Consider the following 16,462-nt stretch of genomic DNA (forward strand, 5'->3'; position numbering starts at 1 on the left):
ATAGCATAGGGTAAAGTCTAGCTCTGACAAGATCTGTTCATTCAGACTGCAAACCTATCATCAGCAGTGGCAACTGGTGCCGTAAAGTACTGTATGAATAGTCTTGCTTGCCATGGAGACTTTTTTTTTTTTAAATTACCCCTTACTATCTTAATATAATTTTCTTTTGATTAGGTAATTTAAACATTTTTACTGCATTAATTTTGCATAACAGGTTGTTGCTGGGTGTTCAGATGAAGTAGCATTGGCACTTTTAATTAAAACGTAGAAAAGAGAACGCGTATTTTACCCTTTCTCCTTAATTTATAACGTGGCATATTATTAAACTTCTATAGTTCAGATATTCTTTTACTCAGCTGTAATTTACAAGTACATATCTTTTTTTGTTTTTAAAAATATTAAATATGAAATGATTTTTTATCGGATTTAAGAAAAATTGCCTCTCAAATGTAAATTCACCCATTTTGCCATTAAATGTGAAATTATAAACCTTGTTTCTACTGTATAATTTGCAGTTTAACAAATTTTAAAGAGTAATTTGCCCTTTCAGACTGTGTCAAGGATTTAGAATTTTTGTGTATGGTAGTTGATTTGCTGTGGTGGTTGTGATTTTATTTTATTTTTTTTATTCAGTTCAGTAGCTTCCTATAGGAGATGTTGAGCAGTGATTGTTCAGGAATGATTCTGTCTTGTTTTATAAAACTGTGGTCTATAAACCATAATAAATACAGAAATCACAAAGGCCTTTTTCTGCATTTTTTTATAAAGATTTTATTTATGTGAGAGAGAGCTCGAATAGTGGGGAGCAGAAGAGGGAGAGGGAGAAGCAGACTCCCTGCTGAACAGGGAGCCCAACGTGGGGCTCAATCCCAGGACCCTGAGGTCATGACCTGAGCTGAAGGCGGACACTTAACCGACTGAGCCACCGCGGCACCCTTATATTTTTAACTGCTAAAATTTTGATTGACTTAAAGTATCATATTTAGAAAAGTAACGGAGTGGCAGTGGAATAGATTTGGTGTTTAGTTAAGAGAAATGTAAAGTCACGGTTAAGTCATTAGCAAGGCCATTATTAAGTTGAAAATTCACAATAAGACCAATGTTGAATTAAATTATAGGATTTGGACTCAATGTGGAGACTCTAAATTTATTTATCTATTTTTAAATATTTTTATTTATTTATTCGACAGAGAGACAGCGAGAACAGGAACACAAGCAGGGGGAGCGGGAGGGGGAGAAGCAGGCTCTCAGTGGAGCAGGGATCCCGGTGTGGGGCTCAATCCCAGGACTCTGGGATCATGATCTGAGCTGAAGGCAGAAGCTTAACAACTGAGCCACCCAGGCGCCCCTCTAAATTTGTTTATTAACAGCAGTTGCAATAAAAAGGTATAACATAGTGGTAGTATTATGTTTCACAGTGATTTTTCAGTAAACTGAAGTATGTTTAGCTTGATGTCTAGTTAAGTGTTTAGTTGACTGTGCTTATTCAGATTACCTAACCTGAATAGGCATTGTTTCATGATTTGTCATGCAGTATTACCAAATTGCTGGATGTAAGTATATCTATAGATCATCATGAGGTTATATTTGTCCCATTTCTTTGTGCTTATTTCATCACAGATGTAAGTATTTCTGTGCTCATTATGATAAAACATGAAAAAATCATAAATCATTTTGTCTGTATTTTTTTAAAAGGTTAGTTTAAGTATATTGAAGTAAATTTCAAAGAAAAAGTCTTTACAAAAATCTTTCATGTACCATTAAAGTAGAATTTTTTCTTGTTTCTTGTTTAATAGCCCATTTCAAGTCTTTGTAAATAAATGGAAATAGATCTATGAGAAAAGTATGATTACTGACAAATTATCCTGCAACTTAGTAACACAGCAGACATTTATCCCCTCATGACATTTATCATTCCTGTGTCAGGAATTTGGAAGCAGGTTAGTGGAGTATTTCTGGCTCTGAATCATGAGATTGCAGTTAAGCTGTAGATGGTTCTGCAGTCTTCTCAAGGTTCTACGGTGACTAGAATCGGCTTCCAAGCTCATTCACATATGGGTATTGGCAAGAGACCTCAGGCCTCTTGACTGTTGACTGGAACCCTCATTTCATTGCCACATGGTGCTTTCCATAAGGCTGCTTGAGTGTGCTTGGAACATAGCAGCTGTTGTCTCTAGAAGTGATTCCAGAGAGAGAGCAAGGATGATGCCACAATACTTTGTATGTCCTAGTCTCGGAAGGTAGACACCATCACTTCTGCTGTTTGTTTAGAAGCAAGTCCCTAAATTGAGCCTACTCTCAAAGGGTGGGGAATCAGGCTCTACCCTCTAAAGGGAGGAGTGAAGAATTGGAAGACGTACTTAATGACCACAGTAATGTAGACTAGGAAGTCTTAGAACATATGATAAATGCTATACTAGTTCCTTAATAGACTATTTGTCAGTTCTGACGCTGTATTAAATTTATCTGTGTAGCCTTTATAATACAACAAAGCAAAACACAAATGGTTGAATTACGCCTGTTGATTCACTTGCAGTCAGGTTTTTCTATAGGTGTTTTCTACTGTGCAACCAAAGTTCTTCATTGTCTTTTTCTTTTTAAGATTTTATTTATTTATTTGACAGTGAGAGAGGGAACACAAGCAGGGGGAGTGGGAGAGGGAGAGGCAGGCCTCCCACTGAGCAGGGAGCCCGATGTGGGGCTCAGTCCCAGGACCGTCGGATCATGACCTGAGCTGAAGGCAGACACTTAACGACTGAGCCACCCAGGCGCCCTCTTCATTGTCTTTTTAAAGATGTACTTTTTGATTCAGTGACCTAGGTTACTGCTATACTTTTGTAGAACTGTTACAGAATAGAGCTAATAAATACAGTATGTACAGTTCATGGCACAAACTAGGTGTTCGGTGGATAGATGTTAGTGCTTGGCTGTTGCTACTATTTTATTCTTATTTAGCCTAACTTGTAAAATGACCATTAATTACATGGGTAACAATCTTAGCTTAGTTGAAAAACAATTATCTGGCTTTTTGTCAGGATTGGGCATGGCTCAGGCATCAAAAACTTTCTTTGCTCACTCTGTTCCGCCTTCACTTAGCCCCCACTATCTCCCCCCATCCAAAAAAAAAAGCAATAACCATAATTACTTGTTTGTACTTCCACATATTTATTATTCACATATAAGCCAATCCAAATATATAATTTCTTCTCTTTCCCCCACACAAATGGTAACATGATAGCCGGTTTTCTCTACCTTGCTTTTTTTTTTTTTAATTTATTAACATATAATGTATTATTTGTTTCAGGGGTACAGGTCTGTGATTCAACAGTCTTAAACAATTCATAGCACTCACCATAGCACATACCCTCCCCAGTGTCCATCACCCAGCCACCCCATCCCTCCCACCCCCCACCACTCCAGCAACCCTCAGTTGGTTTCCTGAGATTAAGAATCTCTTATGGTTTGTCTCCCTCTCTGGTTTCGTCCTGTTTCATTTTTCCCTCTCTTCCCCTATGATCCTCTGTCTTGTTTTTCAAATTCTTCATTATCAGTGAGATCATATGATACTTGTCTTTGTCTGATTGACTTATTTTACGTAGCATAATACCCTCTAGTTCCATCCATGTCGTTGCAAATGGCAAGATTTCATTTTTTGATGGCTGCGTAATATTCCATTGCATATGTACACCACATCTTCTTTATCCATTCATCTGTTGATGGACATCTAGGCTCTTTCCATAGTTTGGCTATTGTGGACATTGCTGCTATAAACTCTACCTTGCTTTTTGAATATAACAAATTGATAAGGAAAATTTCTCTATGATTGGAACACTTCCTCATTCTTTTTTTGTCTTTTTGCTGTATTCCATTCCCTTGTGTAGATTAGTATAATTTCTTTTTCCAGTCCTCTGTAAATGGACATTTTGCACATTTTTTATTTTGCAATCAGTGTGACAATGACCTGTGTATGTGTCACTTTGAATATGTAAGTATGTCTGTAATGTAACTTCAGAGAAATAGAATTGCTAGGTCATTTGCACTTGTGATTGTATGCTACCAGTCTCCTCACAGCAGCCACAGTGTTTAAAAACTGTGTGTATCCCCATACCTTATCTGCAGAATATATATTCATATCTTTAGATTTTGCCAGCTTTATAGCTGAAAAATGGTATTTCAATATAGCTTAAGTGAATTTCTCTTACGAATGAGGGTGTATTTTTACTCATATTTAGACTTACTTTTTCTCTTTAGTATCTATTCATATTCTTTATCTTCTTTCCCTTAGGATTTTGGTCTTAACTGATTGATAGAAACTACATATTAGGAGAATTCACTTTTTGGAATGGGTTAAATTATTTGAACTTTTTTTATTTGTCTTTTGACTTTTCATTCTGAAGTTTTTGCCTTTGTTTTTGTATAATCAAATTACTCTTGTAATACAGATTTCTGTCATTATTCAGAAAGCCTTCATTACTCCAGAGTTATAAAATAACTTCCTTGTTTTTTTCCTAATACTTTAGTGGCTTCATATTTTTCAGTTTTAGGTTTATCGTGGTGTATGGAATCAGTTATAGAACCAACTTAGTTTTTAATAACTGCCACTTGTCTCAATATCATTTATTGTATAGTTCATCTCTTGCACATTGACTTGGACGCTACCTTTATAAAATCAAAATTCATATATTTACTTATTTGGGTCTGTTTCTAAAGTTGTATGTTTTCACGTTTTCTTTTAGTGCCCTCTCTGTCTGGGTTTTCTAGCTGTTTAGTTCTTGGGGTAGGGGAAAGGGGAGGGCACTTTTTGTGTTTTTATTGGTTCCACGCTAATAGTTTTTGATGCTCTGGTACTGTTTTTAGTTTGTTATAATTTCTCTTTTTAATAATAATAAAGCCTACCGAGTTTAATACATACATTAGTACAAATGTGGAAGAATACGGAATAATGGCTATGTATGTCATGTAAAATATATTACTATAAGGGAGAACTTATATTTCTTCATTGCCTTCCATGGGGTAGGTGCTTTTTACATATAATTCAATTAACTATCATACCAACTAAGTCTGTTTGTAACTGGAATTTTTAGAATGTGCAATTGTTTATGGCTAAATTTCCTTCAACATTGCTTTTTTTCTTCAGTTGTGATGCAGATCCATCAGCCCTAGCAAAATATGTTCTCGCTTTGGTAAAGAAAGACAAAAGTGAGAAAGAGTTAAAGGCATTATGTATTGATCAACTGGATGTATTTCTTCAAAAAGGTAAGATCTTTGGTTTAAAAATAGTAGTTTATTTTAATAAATCCTTTAAAGCAAGACTTTCCATAATATTAAAGGAACTCAATAAGAGAACAGACTCTAATTATAGCAAAGTTGAATAAACAGTATTATTACTGATTATAGTTATAGCTTATTTATAATGAAAACCTTTTTCATTAATATCTTTATTCTCTTTCTTAAAGGAGGCCAATATTTCTCCTTAAAAGATTAAGTAAATGAATGCTTATTTATTTAAAAATCGTACTGCTTAAGAAACTACTTGGGATGTTGTCTAGATAGTGTTTCTAACTTTTTTCACTTTGCTACCATCTAGATGATAATATTTGTGTTTGGCACTCTGGGCGCAGGGTACCTGGAGAATAGTCATGGCTGGAAGCCACGGGCCCAGAAGCTCTGGCCATCCTACTTCCACTACCCTGAAATTGAATAGGTTTAGTATTACCATAGGATTTGTGTCATGACACACTGGTTGGGAAGCTGTTGGTCTTAGTTTAATTTCTAGAGTTATAAAAGTCAGTGTGTATTTCATCATATTGAACTCTGATATATAGAAGGGGAGAATTCATATCTTAGCAAATGTCTTTAATCTGCGGGTTTTTGGTTTTTTGATTTTTTTTTTTTTTGTTAGAGACGCAGATATTTGTGGAAAAGCTTTTTGATGCTGTGAATACAAAGAGTTACCTACCTCCACCAGAGCAGCCATCATCAGGAAGCTTAAAGGTAGAATTTTTTCAGCACCAAGAAAAAGATATAAAAAAAGAGGAGGTAAGGATTTGTGTTAAACTTTAGATGTTCTTTAAAAACATATAAAGAATAATTAAACTGAGGTTTACTTGCTTTGTTTGTGTCAAGAATCCTCAGGACCATCCCTAGGAGCAGTCATAGGACTTAACACATAGTCATACTCATGGCTATGACTTTACAGCAAAATCAACAAAAGGAAAAAGTAGGTGTTGCGAAGTCTGGGGGAAAACAGACATAAGCTTCTAGAGGCTTCTCCTAGGAGAGTCACAAAGGATGCATGTAACAAGTAGTTTTCAACACATTTGAACTAGGGAAGCTCAATAGAGACTTAGTGTCCAGGGTTTTTATTGAGGGCTGGTCACAGATGCACCTTCTGTCTACTAGGTACCAAAATTCCAAACTCCCAGAGGAAAGCATGTGTTCAGCATAAAACCATACCGTTGACACAAATAATTCAGGCATATAGTGAGCTATTATTATCAGGGAATGATGGGAACCTTCCAGAAATCAAACTTCACAGACACCAGCCAAGGGCCTACCTTATAATAAGCAGCCCTTTCTAAGGATGACAGTCTCAGACTTACTTTTCAACTCTTTTCTGTATAGTATCTTACAGCTGTGGACTCGCATTATCTGTGTTCTGTGAAAATAATTAGATTGACATTAGATCTCTTTGCTTCTGTCCTGCCTGAATTTTGTAGGGGGCTGTTTTTAAGGTAGTCTCGTAAAAGGACCTTGACAGGTCCTAAAACTTTAAGAGTTTTAGAAGAATTCACCTTTTATACCAGATTGCCATTCTTAATAATCATAAAAATTCAGATCTTCTTAATTTGATGTTTAAAGATTGTAATTCGAGCAAAACTAATTGACAGTTAAGCTGGTATATTTCTGCAGTTGGCCTAGCTTTAGGTCAAATAAATCTTGGTTAAAATTTTGGCTTTATCAGTCAGTGCTGTATGACCTTGAAAACGTTACTTTGCCAAGCCTTAGTTTACTCAGCTGTGAAATGGAAACACTGTAGGGTTGTTGTGAGGAATAATAAAATGTTGTCTATAGAGCACTTGGCGTAGTGTGTAGCACATAGTATGTTCTCAATAAATGGCAGTTCCTATTGTTGTTGAGAGATTGTGTGGTAGAAGATGTGATTGGGTTTTTCCCCCTCATACTCTTTTTTTCTTTACAGATTATGTAACTAATATTTGTTTATTATGTAATAATATAAACATATGTATAACATTACATAGTAATTCTCATATTTTTATTCTGTATCTGAACATATTTACACACATGCACATGTATATAGTTACACAGACATGCCCATAAAACACCCCTATCACTTCTCAGTGAGAGAAGACCAGAAATAATTTTGTGCATATTTCATACCTTACAGTAGGGATTCTATTAATAAGGAAGAAAGGGATAGTTGCTATTGTGCTGGCAACTGCTTACACCACGTAGAGATGCACAATAATTTATTTAAGTTTTGCCCACCAATGGAAGTTTGATGGGTTAGTTCTAGATTTTTGCTATTGCAAATCATATTTTAATTCTTAGAAAATCTTAAGTAGTCTTCTCTGGATTTGAGAAGCAATAAGAAGTCTTCCCTCAAAACGAGTTAGTGGCAAAACCTTAAGTCTTAACGTCTATGGGCATAATAATATTTCTCCACAGTTTTCTTGACCAATTCTGAAGGATATTTATCCCTGATCTTTCAGAACTGTCAAAATGTCAGATGACAACCTGGATTTAAAATACCGTGGGTATAGTAAAAGTTCCCAGTTGAGCATGTACTGTGGAATATGATGATCTGTCAACATAAATTATTTGCGAGTGTGTGTTGAAGCAAGTAGAAGGGAAAAGGTGCATTGTACCCTGTTTTTTTGGGGGTGGGGAAGGGTCGAAATGGGTGGGAAGAGGAGAATGAAAGTATAAGAAAAAGACTTAAAAAAAATGGCTTTTAAGCAGTGTTTCTCAGAGTTTGGCCTATTAATAGGATTTCCATTTAATTTATCACCCAACATTGGACACTTCTGACTGTAAGAGACTCTTACCCAGAGGGGTATTGGAACAACTGGCATAAACTGGGGCACTGTTTTATTATCCTGTAGACTGTCTGCATCAGATTGTCTTAGAGTTCTTATTAACAATGCAAAATCTTGAGTCCTATCATATTTACAGAAGCCATAGGTTCAGTATTTCCTGTATTTGTTTATCCTCTAAATCTTTTTTTTTTTCTAGTAACACCTATTAATGTCCTATATAACGGTGTTCTAGACAGTATAGTGTGGAAAATTCTGGCCTCAGAAAAGTAGCGCACTGATCAAGGGAATGTTTTCCAGGGCTGCTTTCTATTAATAATATAATACGAATGGAGGCCCCTTGTAGGGAAGAGGAATATATAGCTGCCATACTGCTGAGAACTGGAGAACTGTTTGACCTTACATATCATTTTCTCTTACATCTCTTTTTCTGACTTGGTTAGTTCTAATGCATTCTGCTCTATTTCCCGATGTGTGTGGTGCCTGGCCAAATCCGTGAAACCAAAACATGAGTGTATGTTGGACTTTTGAAAGAAGAACTAAAATTGACTTTCTACTAATAATGTTAAAATGAGGACATTTGCCTAAGTGTTTTCTCACCACTGTTATCTAAGATAAACATTTCTGAATTTCTTTAGCATTCACTTCAACTTTCAGCAAACCTTTCTTCTATGGTTAAATTAAATGATTGTACTTAGAAGAGATTTATTTTTTTTAATACTTTTAGAAGAGAACAATTTCACGTCTGTATTTTAATATCAGTTAAATCATTCAGATAGTAACATGGCAAGGAATAACTTGCTAAACTTAATGCAAATTTTTCTTTGTATATCAGATCACAAAGGAGGAAGAGCGAGAGAAGAAGTTTTCCAGAAGACTAAATCATAGTCCTCCCCAGTCAAGTTCCCGATACAGAGAAAATAGGTGATTGATTAATTGAACCATGTTCAGTGCTTAGACATTGGATATCTTTTATATGAATGCTTAGACTTGATTATCTTTCGCCTAGGGGCAAGTAATGTCTACTCTTCTTTTGGTCTAGGAAAGTGTAACTCAGTTCCTTTCTTACTAAGATTATCTGTGTCACATTTGTAGGTCCTGGAATTGAGATTTAGAATAGTGCTTGGCAAATATTATTATTATATTTATTTCCTAACTTTAAATTCCAGTGAAATCTTAATGTGAGACCTTTTTTTACATGAAGTTTCCCTTTAGTGTGAATAAATTAAATGCTTTTGAAGCCTTAAGTGGGAAAAATAGTGTGGGCAGTAGATGCGCTACATGCCTGTAAGTATGAGGTTGTGTGTGTACAGGACAGCATGTGCTAGGAGACGTGATGTACCAATGGCAGATGTATAGAGGTCTTTGTGTATAAGGTTAGGGATTGAGACTTTCCTTAAAAGGGGTTTTAGAGTTCTTGAGCAGATCGTGTTCAGTTTTTCAATTTGAGTTTCCTATATATGTGGTGGAATAAAGAATCATGATGTTTACAGGAATTAAATGTGACTTTTGCATTTAATGAGTATTTTCTGTATCCACTTACTTTCCTAAAAGTGATCATTTATTTTTTTAGAAGTCGTGATGAGAGGAAAAAAGATGATCGTTCTCGCAAAAGAGATTATGATCGAAACCCTCCTCGAAGAGATTCATATAGAGACCGGTACAATAGAAGACGAGGCCGAAGTCGAAGTTACAGCAGGAGTCGGAGTCGAAGTTGGAGTAAAGAGAGGCTTCGTGACCGGGATAGGGATAGAAGCAGGACTAGAAGCAGAAGCAGAACACGAAGCCGGGGTAAATAATCCATACATATGTGTGTTCTGATTAGCATTCTTCTGTTGTCAATATGCTGTATTTGAGGGTTTTAAAAATGGTTTTTAATTTTTGTCAGTGTTGTCTTCATTTTTTCTATTTTGATGTATTTTGTGGTCCAAATGAATGCTTTTTTAAAAATTTCTTTTAAAAATTTTATTTCATGTAAATTAAAACCCCACAATCACCACTGCATGCCCATTAACAATGACTAAAAGTAAAAAGGCTGACTTTATCTAATATTGGTAAGGATAGAGATAAACTGGAACTCTCTGGAAAACACTTTCACAGTATCTTAAATTTAAATCTACACCTACCAAATGACCCAGCCATCCCAACTCCAAAGTATTTATGTAAGAGAAACAAAAGTGTATTTCCACACAAGAACTGTACTCAAATGATCATGGTACCTTCCTTTGAAATGGACAAAAACTAGAAACAACCCAAATGTCATGTGAATGGATAACCTGATGCATTCATACAGTGGAAGGAAAGGATGGAACTTTTGATATATGTCACAAAAGGATGAATCTCAAAATAATAATGCCGAGTGAAAGAAGCCAGACAAAAAAGAATATACATGTATATAAAATTTTAGAAAATGCAAACTAATCTCTGGTGACAGAAAAAAATCAGTGGTTGCCTTGGATGGAATAAAGGGCAGAGAATTATCAAGGAGTGCAAGGATATTTTTGGGGGTCATGAATATGTATCTATATTATTTTGGTTATGATTGGTTTCACACGTATATACATAGATAAAATTCATTAAATTGTATAAATATGTTCAGTTTATTATATAAGAGTTATATTTTAAAATTAGGAAAGCAGTTAAAATTCTCATTTCAGATGAGTATATTTGCAAGAGCATGTCATTTCCAACATGTATAATTTTTCTTCGAATGTGTGTTATTTAAAGGAAGATACTAGAGGCAATAAAACAACTAAAATACTTCAAGTAAAACACCTTTACTCAAACTTAGATTTTTTGCTACTCTTTTAGCTTTTATTGTAGTCACCTTTAGTCTTTGGGAAATAATACTTACAGGCTTTGTATAAGCTTTATACTTCTCTTACTCTTAGAGTTTTCCCTCTCTGTGATCTAGGCCTTCTGCACATTGCTTCACTTAACTAATCTTCTTCATACCTTTTTTCTCTCCTTGGGACCAAACACAGCCCAGTTAATGGTTTTATTCATGTTTAATATGAACTCCTTTTCCTTCCTCTTAGCTCATCCGTTTCCATCTTCAACAAATAGTTTTCACTATTTAATACTATTGATAGTGTATACTATTTATTTAAAAAGCCATGCTAGGATCTTTGGGTCGATTACAACTAAATGTTCATCACAGAAAAAATAACCATACTTTTATTGTATATTTTGTTTTGTGGGCTGACGTTATGCATACTAAGATTACAGTGAAGAAAATAAAAGATCTCTTTTCTGTAAACAGCCCTCCAAGAAAAAAAAGCTCATTAAGTACAGCAAATTTTGTGTGATTTTTATAGTTCAGGTCATATTGAAAAGAAATAGCTTATCTTGGAACATTGTGTATTCATTTAGTAGTTTTTAAAAGAAAAGGAGGCTTGTGTACAATTTGAACATTTTCTCTCTGTTTAGCAAAAATACCACTGTTTTGTAGATCTGGGACTTTTTTTTATAGTGTATAATTTTATAAGTTATTTATATTTTGTTGCAGAAAGGGATCTAGTAAAACCTAAATACGACCTGGATAGGACAGATCCACTAGAAAACAATTATACTCCAGTCTCTTCGGTACCTAATATTTCATCTGGTCACTACCCTGTACCTACTTTGAGCAGCACTATTACAGTAATTGCTCCTACTCATCATGGTAATAACACTACTGAAAGTTGGTCTGAATTTCATGAAGACCAAGTGGACCATAACTCATATGTAAGACCACCAATGCCAAAGAAACGGTGTAGAGACTATGATGGTAAGTCTTCTTCTGTTTCCTGAAGTACTGAATTAGTATTTCCAGTTGACTAAATTCTTCAAGTTTAGGTTGCAGTTATTCATAGAAGGCGCAGTTAATGGTGGTAAGTTAGTCTTAGGCACTTCTTGAATTCCTCAGTATTATTTAAACCTTCATTAGTCACTACTGACTATTGTATATCCATCTAAAGATAGTGCTTATTTACACATAAGTCTTAATATATTTTTGGAATTTACAAACAGGAGTAGTATCTACTGAGTTGTTTATCTGGGAATCTGCTACTGAAACATTCTTGACAAAACTCACTTCTTTAGAAATCAGTGGTCATTGGCATGTAATTAGAACCTAGAAATGTGAGTATCACCTGTAAGAATTTTATAGATGAAGACTCTCAAAGTTTTACTGTAAAAGTTTTTGTAAATTGTACTACAGTTGCAATATTCTGAAAGTTTTAAGTGAGATTTATTTATTTATTTTTAAAGATTTTATTTATTTATTTGACAGAGAGAGACACAGCGAGAGAGGGAACACAAGCAGGGGGAGTGGGGGAGGGAGAAGCAGGCTTCCCGCTGAGCAGGGAGCCCGATGCGGGGCTTGATTTCAGGACCCTGAGACCATGACCTGAGCCGAAGGCAGACGCTTAATGACTGAGCCACCCAGGCGCCCCTTTTAAGTGAGATTTAAATAAAGGAAATGAAAAATAAGGAAATGCTTCTCATGACAGAAAATATGTAAAAGTTTTGTATCCTCTTGCTAGCTAGGTATACTCATTTTAATTTGTGGATATACTTTTTTAATGTGTATGTTAGCTATATTTACTTTGTAAGTATTTTATGTTACTGGAAATTAGCTCTTGTGTTATGGTTAGTTATACTGGCCCAATATTAAAAATATTCTTATTTTTAAACATCTTACCTTTGTTAACTTACAGAAAATTTATATATCTGACACTTTCCATGTATCTCATTATTCTTCCTTACAGAAAAGGGTTTCTGTATGAGAGGAGACATGTGCCCTTTTGACCATGGAAGTGACCCTGTAGTTGTAGAAGATGTGAATCTTCCCGGCATGCTGCCTTTCCCAGCACAGCCGCCAGTTGTTGAAGGACCACCTCCTCCTGGGCTTCCCCCACCTCCGCCAATTCTTACACCTCCACCTGTGAATCTGAGACCCCCAGTGCCACCACCAGGCCCATTACCACCTAGCCTACCACCTGTCACAGGTAAATAAATCTATTTGTTTGCCAGTACCTATTATCTGTCCATTCATAGCCTTTTTAAAAGTTAATAGTTTGATGCTTGCTTTTGTTAAAAATACCTAAAATAATCCTAAAGATGCCTGCTAGAAACCAAGGGCAAGATACTCTTATTTAGAATATATCCCCACTTTGCAGGCTTTGCCAAACCTATGGTTTACTGTGGTATGGAGGGGCCCTGACTTAGCACATCCCTGATGAATCCCAGCTCTCAGTAGTTCTTTATAGCTTAAGACAAACCTGTTTTGGAATATAGTAAAAGGATATTTTACCCTGAAAAACTAATACAGTTGTAAGAACTTGAGTTTATAGATATTATAATTTTGCTGATAAATGAGAATATCATGTTTGGATATACAATAACTTATTTTATTTGTTTGCTTTCAGATGATATTTCTTATTCTTTGGTTTTGACAGGACCACCACCTCCACTTCCTCCTTTGCAGCCATCTGGCATGGATGCTCCCCCAAACTCTGCAACCAGTTCTGTTCCTACTGTAGTAACAACTGGCATTCATCACCAGCCTCCACCTGCTCCACCCTCTCTTTTTACTGCAGGTGCAGTTTTGCCCCTCTTTATATTCATAATGTAGTGAGGTTTTAGAGCAGAGTTTAGATAAGGAATTTAAAAATTTTTAGAGTGACTAGCTCTATTAGGTTTATTTTTCTCACTAAAATCATGTAGAATAAAATGTAGAAATGGTGAATGTATATTAAATGTAAGTCCTCAGGATTTTTATAAGACTAAATTATATTTTTTATTTAACTTATTTTTATAAAACTAAATTTTCTTTTTTATATATATAGCGTGTTAGCTCTGTATTAGTAATGTTATATAATTTACTTTTTCTATTATCAATATAAAAAAATTACCAAATGGCGTTTTATAATTGTTTTTTAATTACAGTTTTTGTATTACCAGATACATATGACACAGATGGCTACAATCCTGAAGCCCCAAGCATAACAAACACTTCCAGACCTATGTATAGACACAGAGTACACGCACAAAGGCCTAACTTGATAGGACTAACATCAGGGGATATGGATTTGCCACCCAGAGGTACTATTCATTAATCTTTTCTTCTTATTTTCATATCAAGAGTGGCAAACATTTATAAAGAATATGGTCCTGCATTTATTGGGGTTGAGTAAGGGATGGTGATTAAGTTTATTCCTCTGATCCTTTGGTCTCTCTTAAGAGAAAAGGTAATGTGTGGTTCTCTATTTGTGTTACTGGTGACACTTTGTTCTGTCACTCAAGGGGAAAGGAATTTCCTGTAAGTACATATTTTCTTTTTTTTTTTTTAAAGGAGAATAAATCTTTTATTTATTTTTTTAAGACTTGTATTTTTTTGAGAGAGTGAGCGAGCGAGAGGGCATGTGTGCACAAGCCAGAGGGAAAGGCAGGGGGAGAGGGAGAAGCAGATTCCCCACTGAGCAGGGAGCCCCACTCGGAGCTTGATCCCAGGACCTTGGGGTAACCTGAGCTGAAGGCTTAACCGACTGAGCCACCCAGGCACCCCAAAAATACATATTTTCTAAGGTAGCTTTTTTGGGGGTACTTTGTATCTTTTGCAGTCTTTTTTTTTTTTTTAATCTATTTATTTATTTTAGGGGGGAGGGGCAGAGAGGGAGAGAGCGAGTAGTAAGCAGGCTCCATGCCCAGTGCTAGGCCTGACGTGGGGCTTTATCCCACGACCCTGAGATCATGACCTGAGTCTAAATCAAGAGAAATGAAGTCACATGTTAAACTGTGCCACTCAGGCGCCCCTGTCATTTACAGTCTTAATTGGTTCATTTAAACTTTTTTTTTTTTAAGATTTTTAAAATTTATTTATTTGACAGAGAGAGACAAGCGAGAGAGGGAACACAAGCCGGGGGGAGTGCGAGAGGGAGAAGCAGGCTTCCCGCGGAGCAGGGAGCCCGATGCGGGGCTCGATCCCAGGACCCTGGGATCATGACCTGAGCCGAAGGCAGATGCTTAATGACTGAGCCACCCAGGCGGCCCTAAACTCTTGAAAGTGGTGCCTGGGTGGCTCAGTTAAGTGTCTGCCTTTGGTTGGGGTGGTGATCTTGGGGTCCTCGGATTGAGTAATGCTTTAATTCCTGAAGATTTTTTTTTGTAGTTTGGATAATGAAATAAGTTTATACAAACTTTAATAAACTTGTGCTTGATATGTATTTTACATATAAGAATTTGATATTGGTTTGCTTATAATATTTTAATCAAAAGGATTTATGTTACAGGAAGTGATTCATTCGCTCTTAAAATTTTCTTAGAGGAGACAGACTTTTTGCTAAAATTTCTAAATGAGAGAAGATAAGAGTTTAGACGATAAAATCATAAGCTGGGGCAGCAAAACTGCTCTCTTGGAGGTGCAAAATGATATGAAGGTTTAGAGGAAGGGAGAGAGCTCACAATAATTTGAAAGAGGGAGCATTGGCTGCAAATATCAGGAAGTGAGGGGTTGTCATCCATAATGGAAAATACATGTAGGCCAATAAAATATTTTTTTTTTCCTAACTACTTCAGCTAACTTTTAAATCCCATTTTCTTTGTGGTCTTGCCTTGTTATCTTTTTTTTCTAGTGGGGGGAAAAAAAAATCATGCCTCATCAATCATGAATAAAAGTCCAGCTTGTTAAATAATAGTACCTAAGGTGGTTTAGTAAACTTGTGATTACTTATACTTTGCATTTTTTTATTTGTTCTTTGAAACTATCAAATTCTGCATCTGTTAACTTGATTGTTCAGAGGACTTTTTGTTATAGAGGTGTGAGGAACATTATCCTTTATACCCTATTTTATATCATCTTTCATTATACAGGAAAGCATTTCATGTGGATGCCACTCTTCCCTCACACCTTTTAAATTCTCATTGAGGAATTCTAATAGCTATCATTAACAACAACAGAAGAAAAATATTTTTTAAGAGTTTTTTATAAAGGATGTAAGATTGTTTATAAATGAAAATTATAAGCCACTTAAAATTGTAGCTCTTCATCTCCCAAGTCTCTGCTGACTAGTTCAGAGAAAACCCCTTTCTTTGAGTCACTACTTAGCACCTTTCTTTTCATCATACCAATACTCCTTGCTTTTACTGGAACCTCCTACATGAAGTCATCTCTTTCTTACCTTGCTGCTTAGGTGTGGCAAAAATATATGCTACTGCAGATCAGTATTTATTAGACTCATTCCAGTGCCAGGCAAACTTTTTTGATGGTGATTAAGAAAAGGAAGAGGGATCATACTCTTTGCATATAAATCTTACCATGTAGAAGTTGCAGTTGTGGCAATTTCAGCTCCACATGTGTGTAGTTACAAGTTACAGGAAGTGGCCCTATTGAGAGAAAAATGTCTAGTATGTATGGTTAGAAA

General features: G+C 35.6%; 1 protein-coding gene across 16 annotated transcripts in view; it reads left to right on the top strand.

Annotated features, from left to right (window-relative positions):
• The window catches only part of RBM26 (RNA binding motif protein 26), an 84,766-nt gene that overhangs the window by 24,199 nt on the left and 44,105 nt on the right, over positions 1 to 16,462 (top strand). For 9 of the 16 annotated variants that reach the window (XM_073894408.1, XM_025874707.2, XM_025874702.2 and 6 more), the window contains exons 2-9: positions 5,138 to 5,256; positions 5,903 to 6,039; positions 8,893 to 8,981; positions 9,631 to 9,848; positions 11,566 to 11,826; positions 12,809 to 13,048; positions 13,469 to 13,639; positions 13,989 to 14,144. In XM_073894408.1, the coding sequence (XP_073750509.1) occupies positions 5,138 to 5,256; positions 5,903 to 6,039; positions 8,893 to 8,981; positions 9,631 to 9,848; positions 11,566 to 11,826; positions 12,809 to 13,048; positions 13,469 to 13,639; positions 13,989 to 14,144 (1,391 nt within the window). The remainder of the gene's footprint in view (positions 1 to 5,137; positions 5,257 to 5,902; positions 6,040 to 8,892; positions 8,982 to 9,630; positions 9,849 to 11,565; positions 11,827 to 12,808; positions 13,049 to 13,468; positions 13,640 to 13,988; positions 14,145 to 16,462) is intronic. The other 7 variants (XM_025874716.2, XM_025874712.2, XM_025874715.2 and 4 more) reach the window with 3 other exon arrangements.

The sequence above is a fragment of the Callorhinus ursinus genome, unplaced genomic scaffold (assembly GCF_003265705.2).
Source record: "Callorhinus ursinus isolate GAN/ISIS: 27379988/994484 unplaced genomic scaffold, GSC_fseal_2.0 scaffold7, whole genome shotgun sequence".
In the NCBI taxonomy this organism is placed as follows: domain Eukaryota; kingdom Metazoa; phylum Chordata; class Mammalia; order Carnivora; family Otariidae; genus Callorhinus; species Callorhinus ursinus.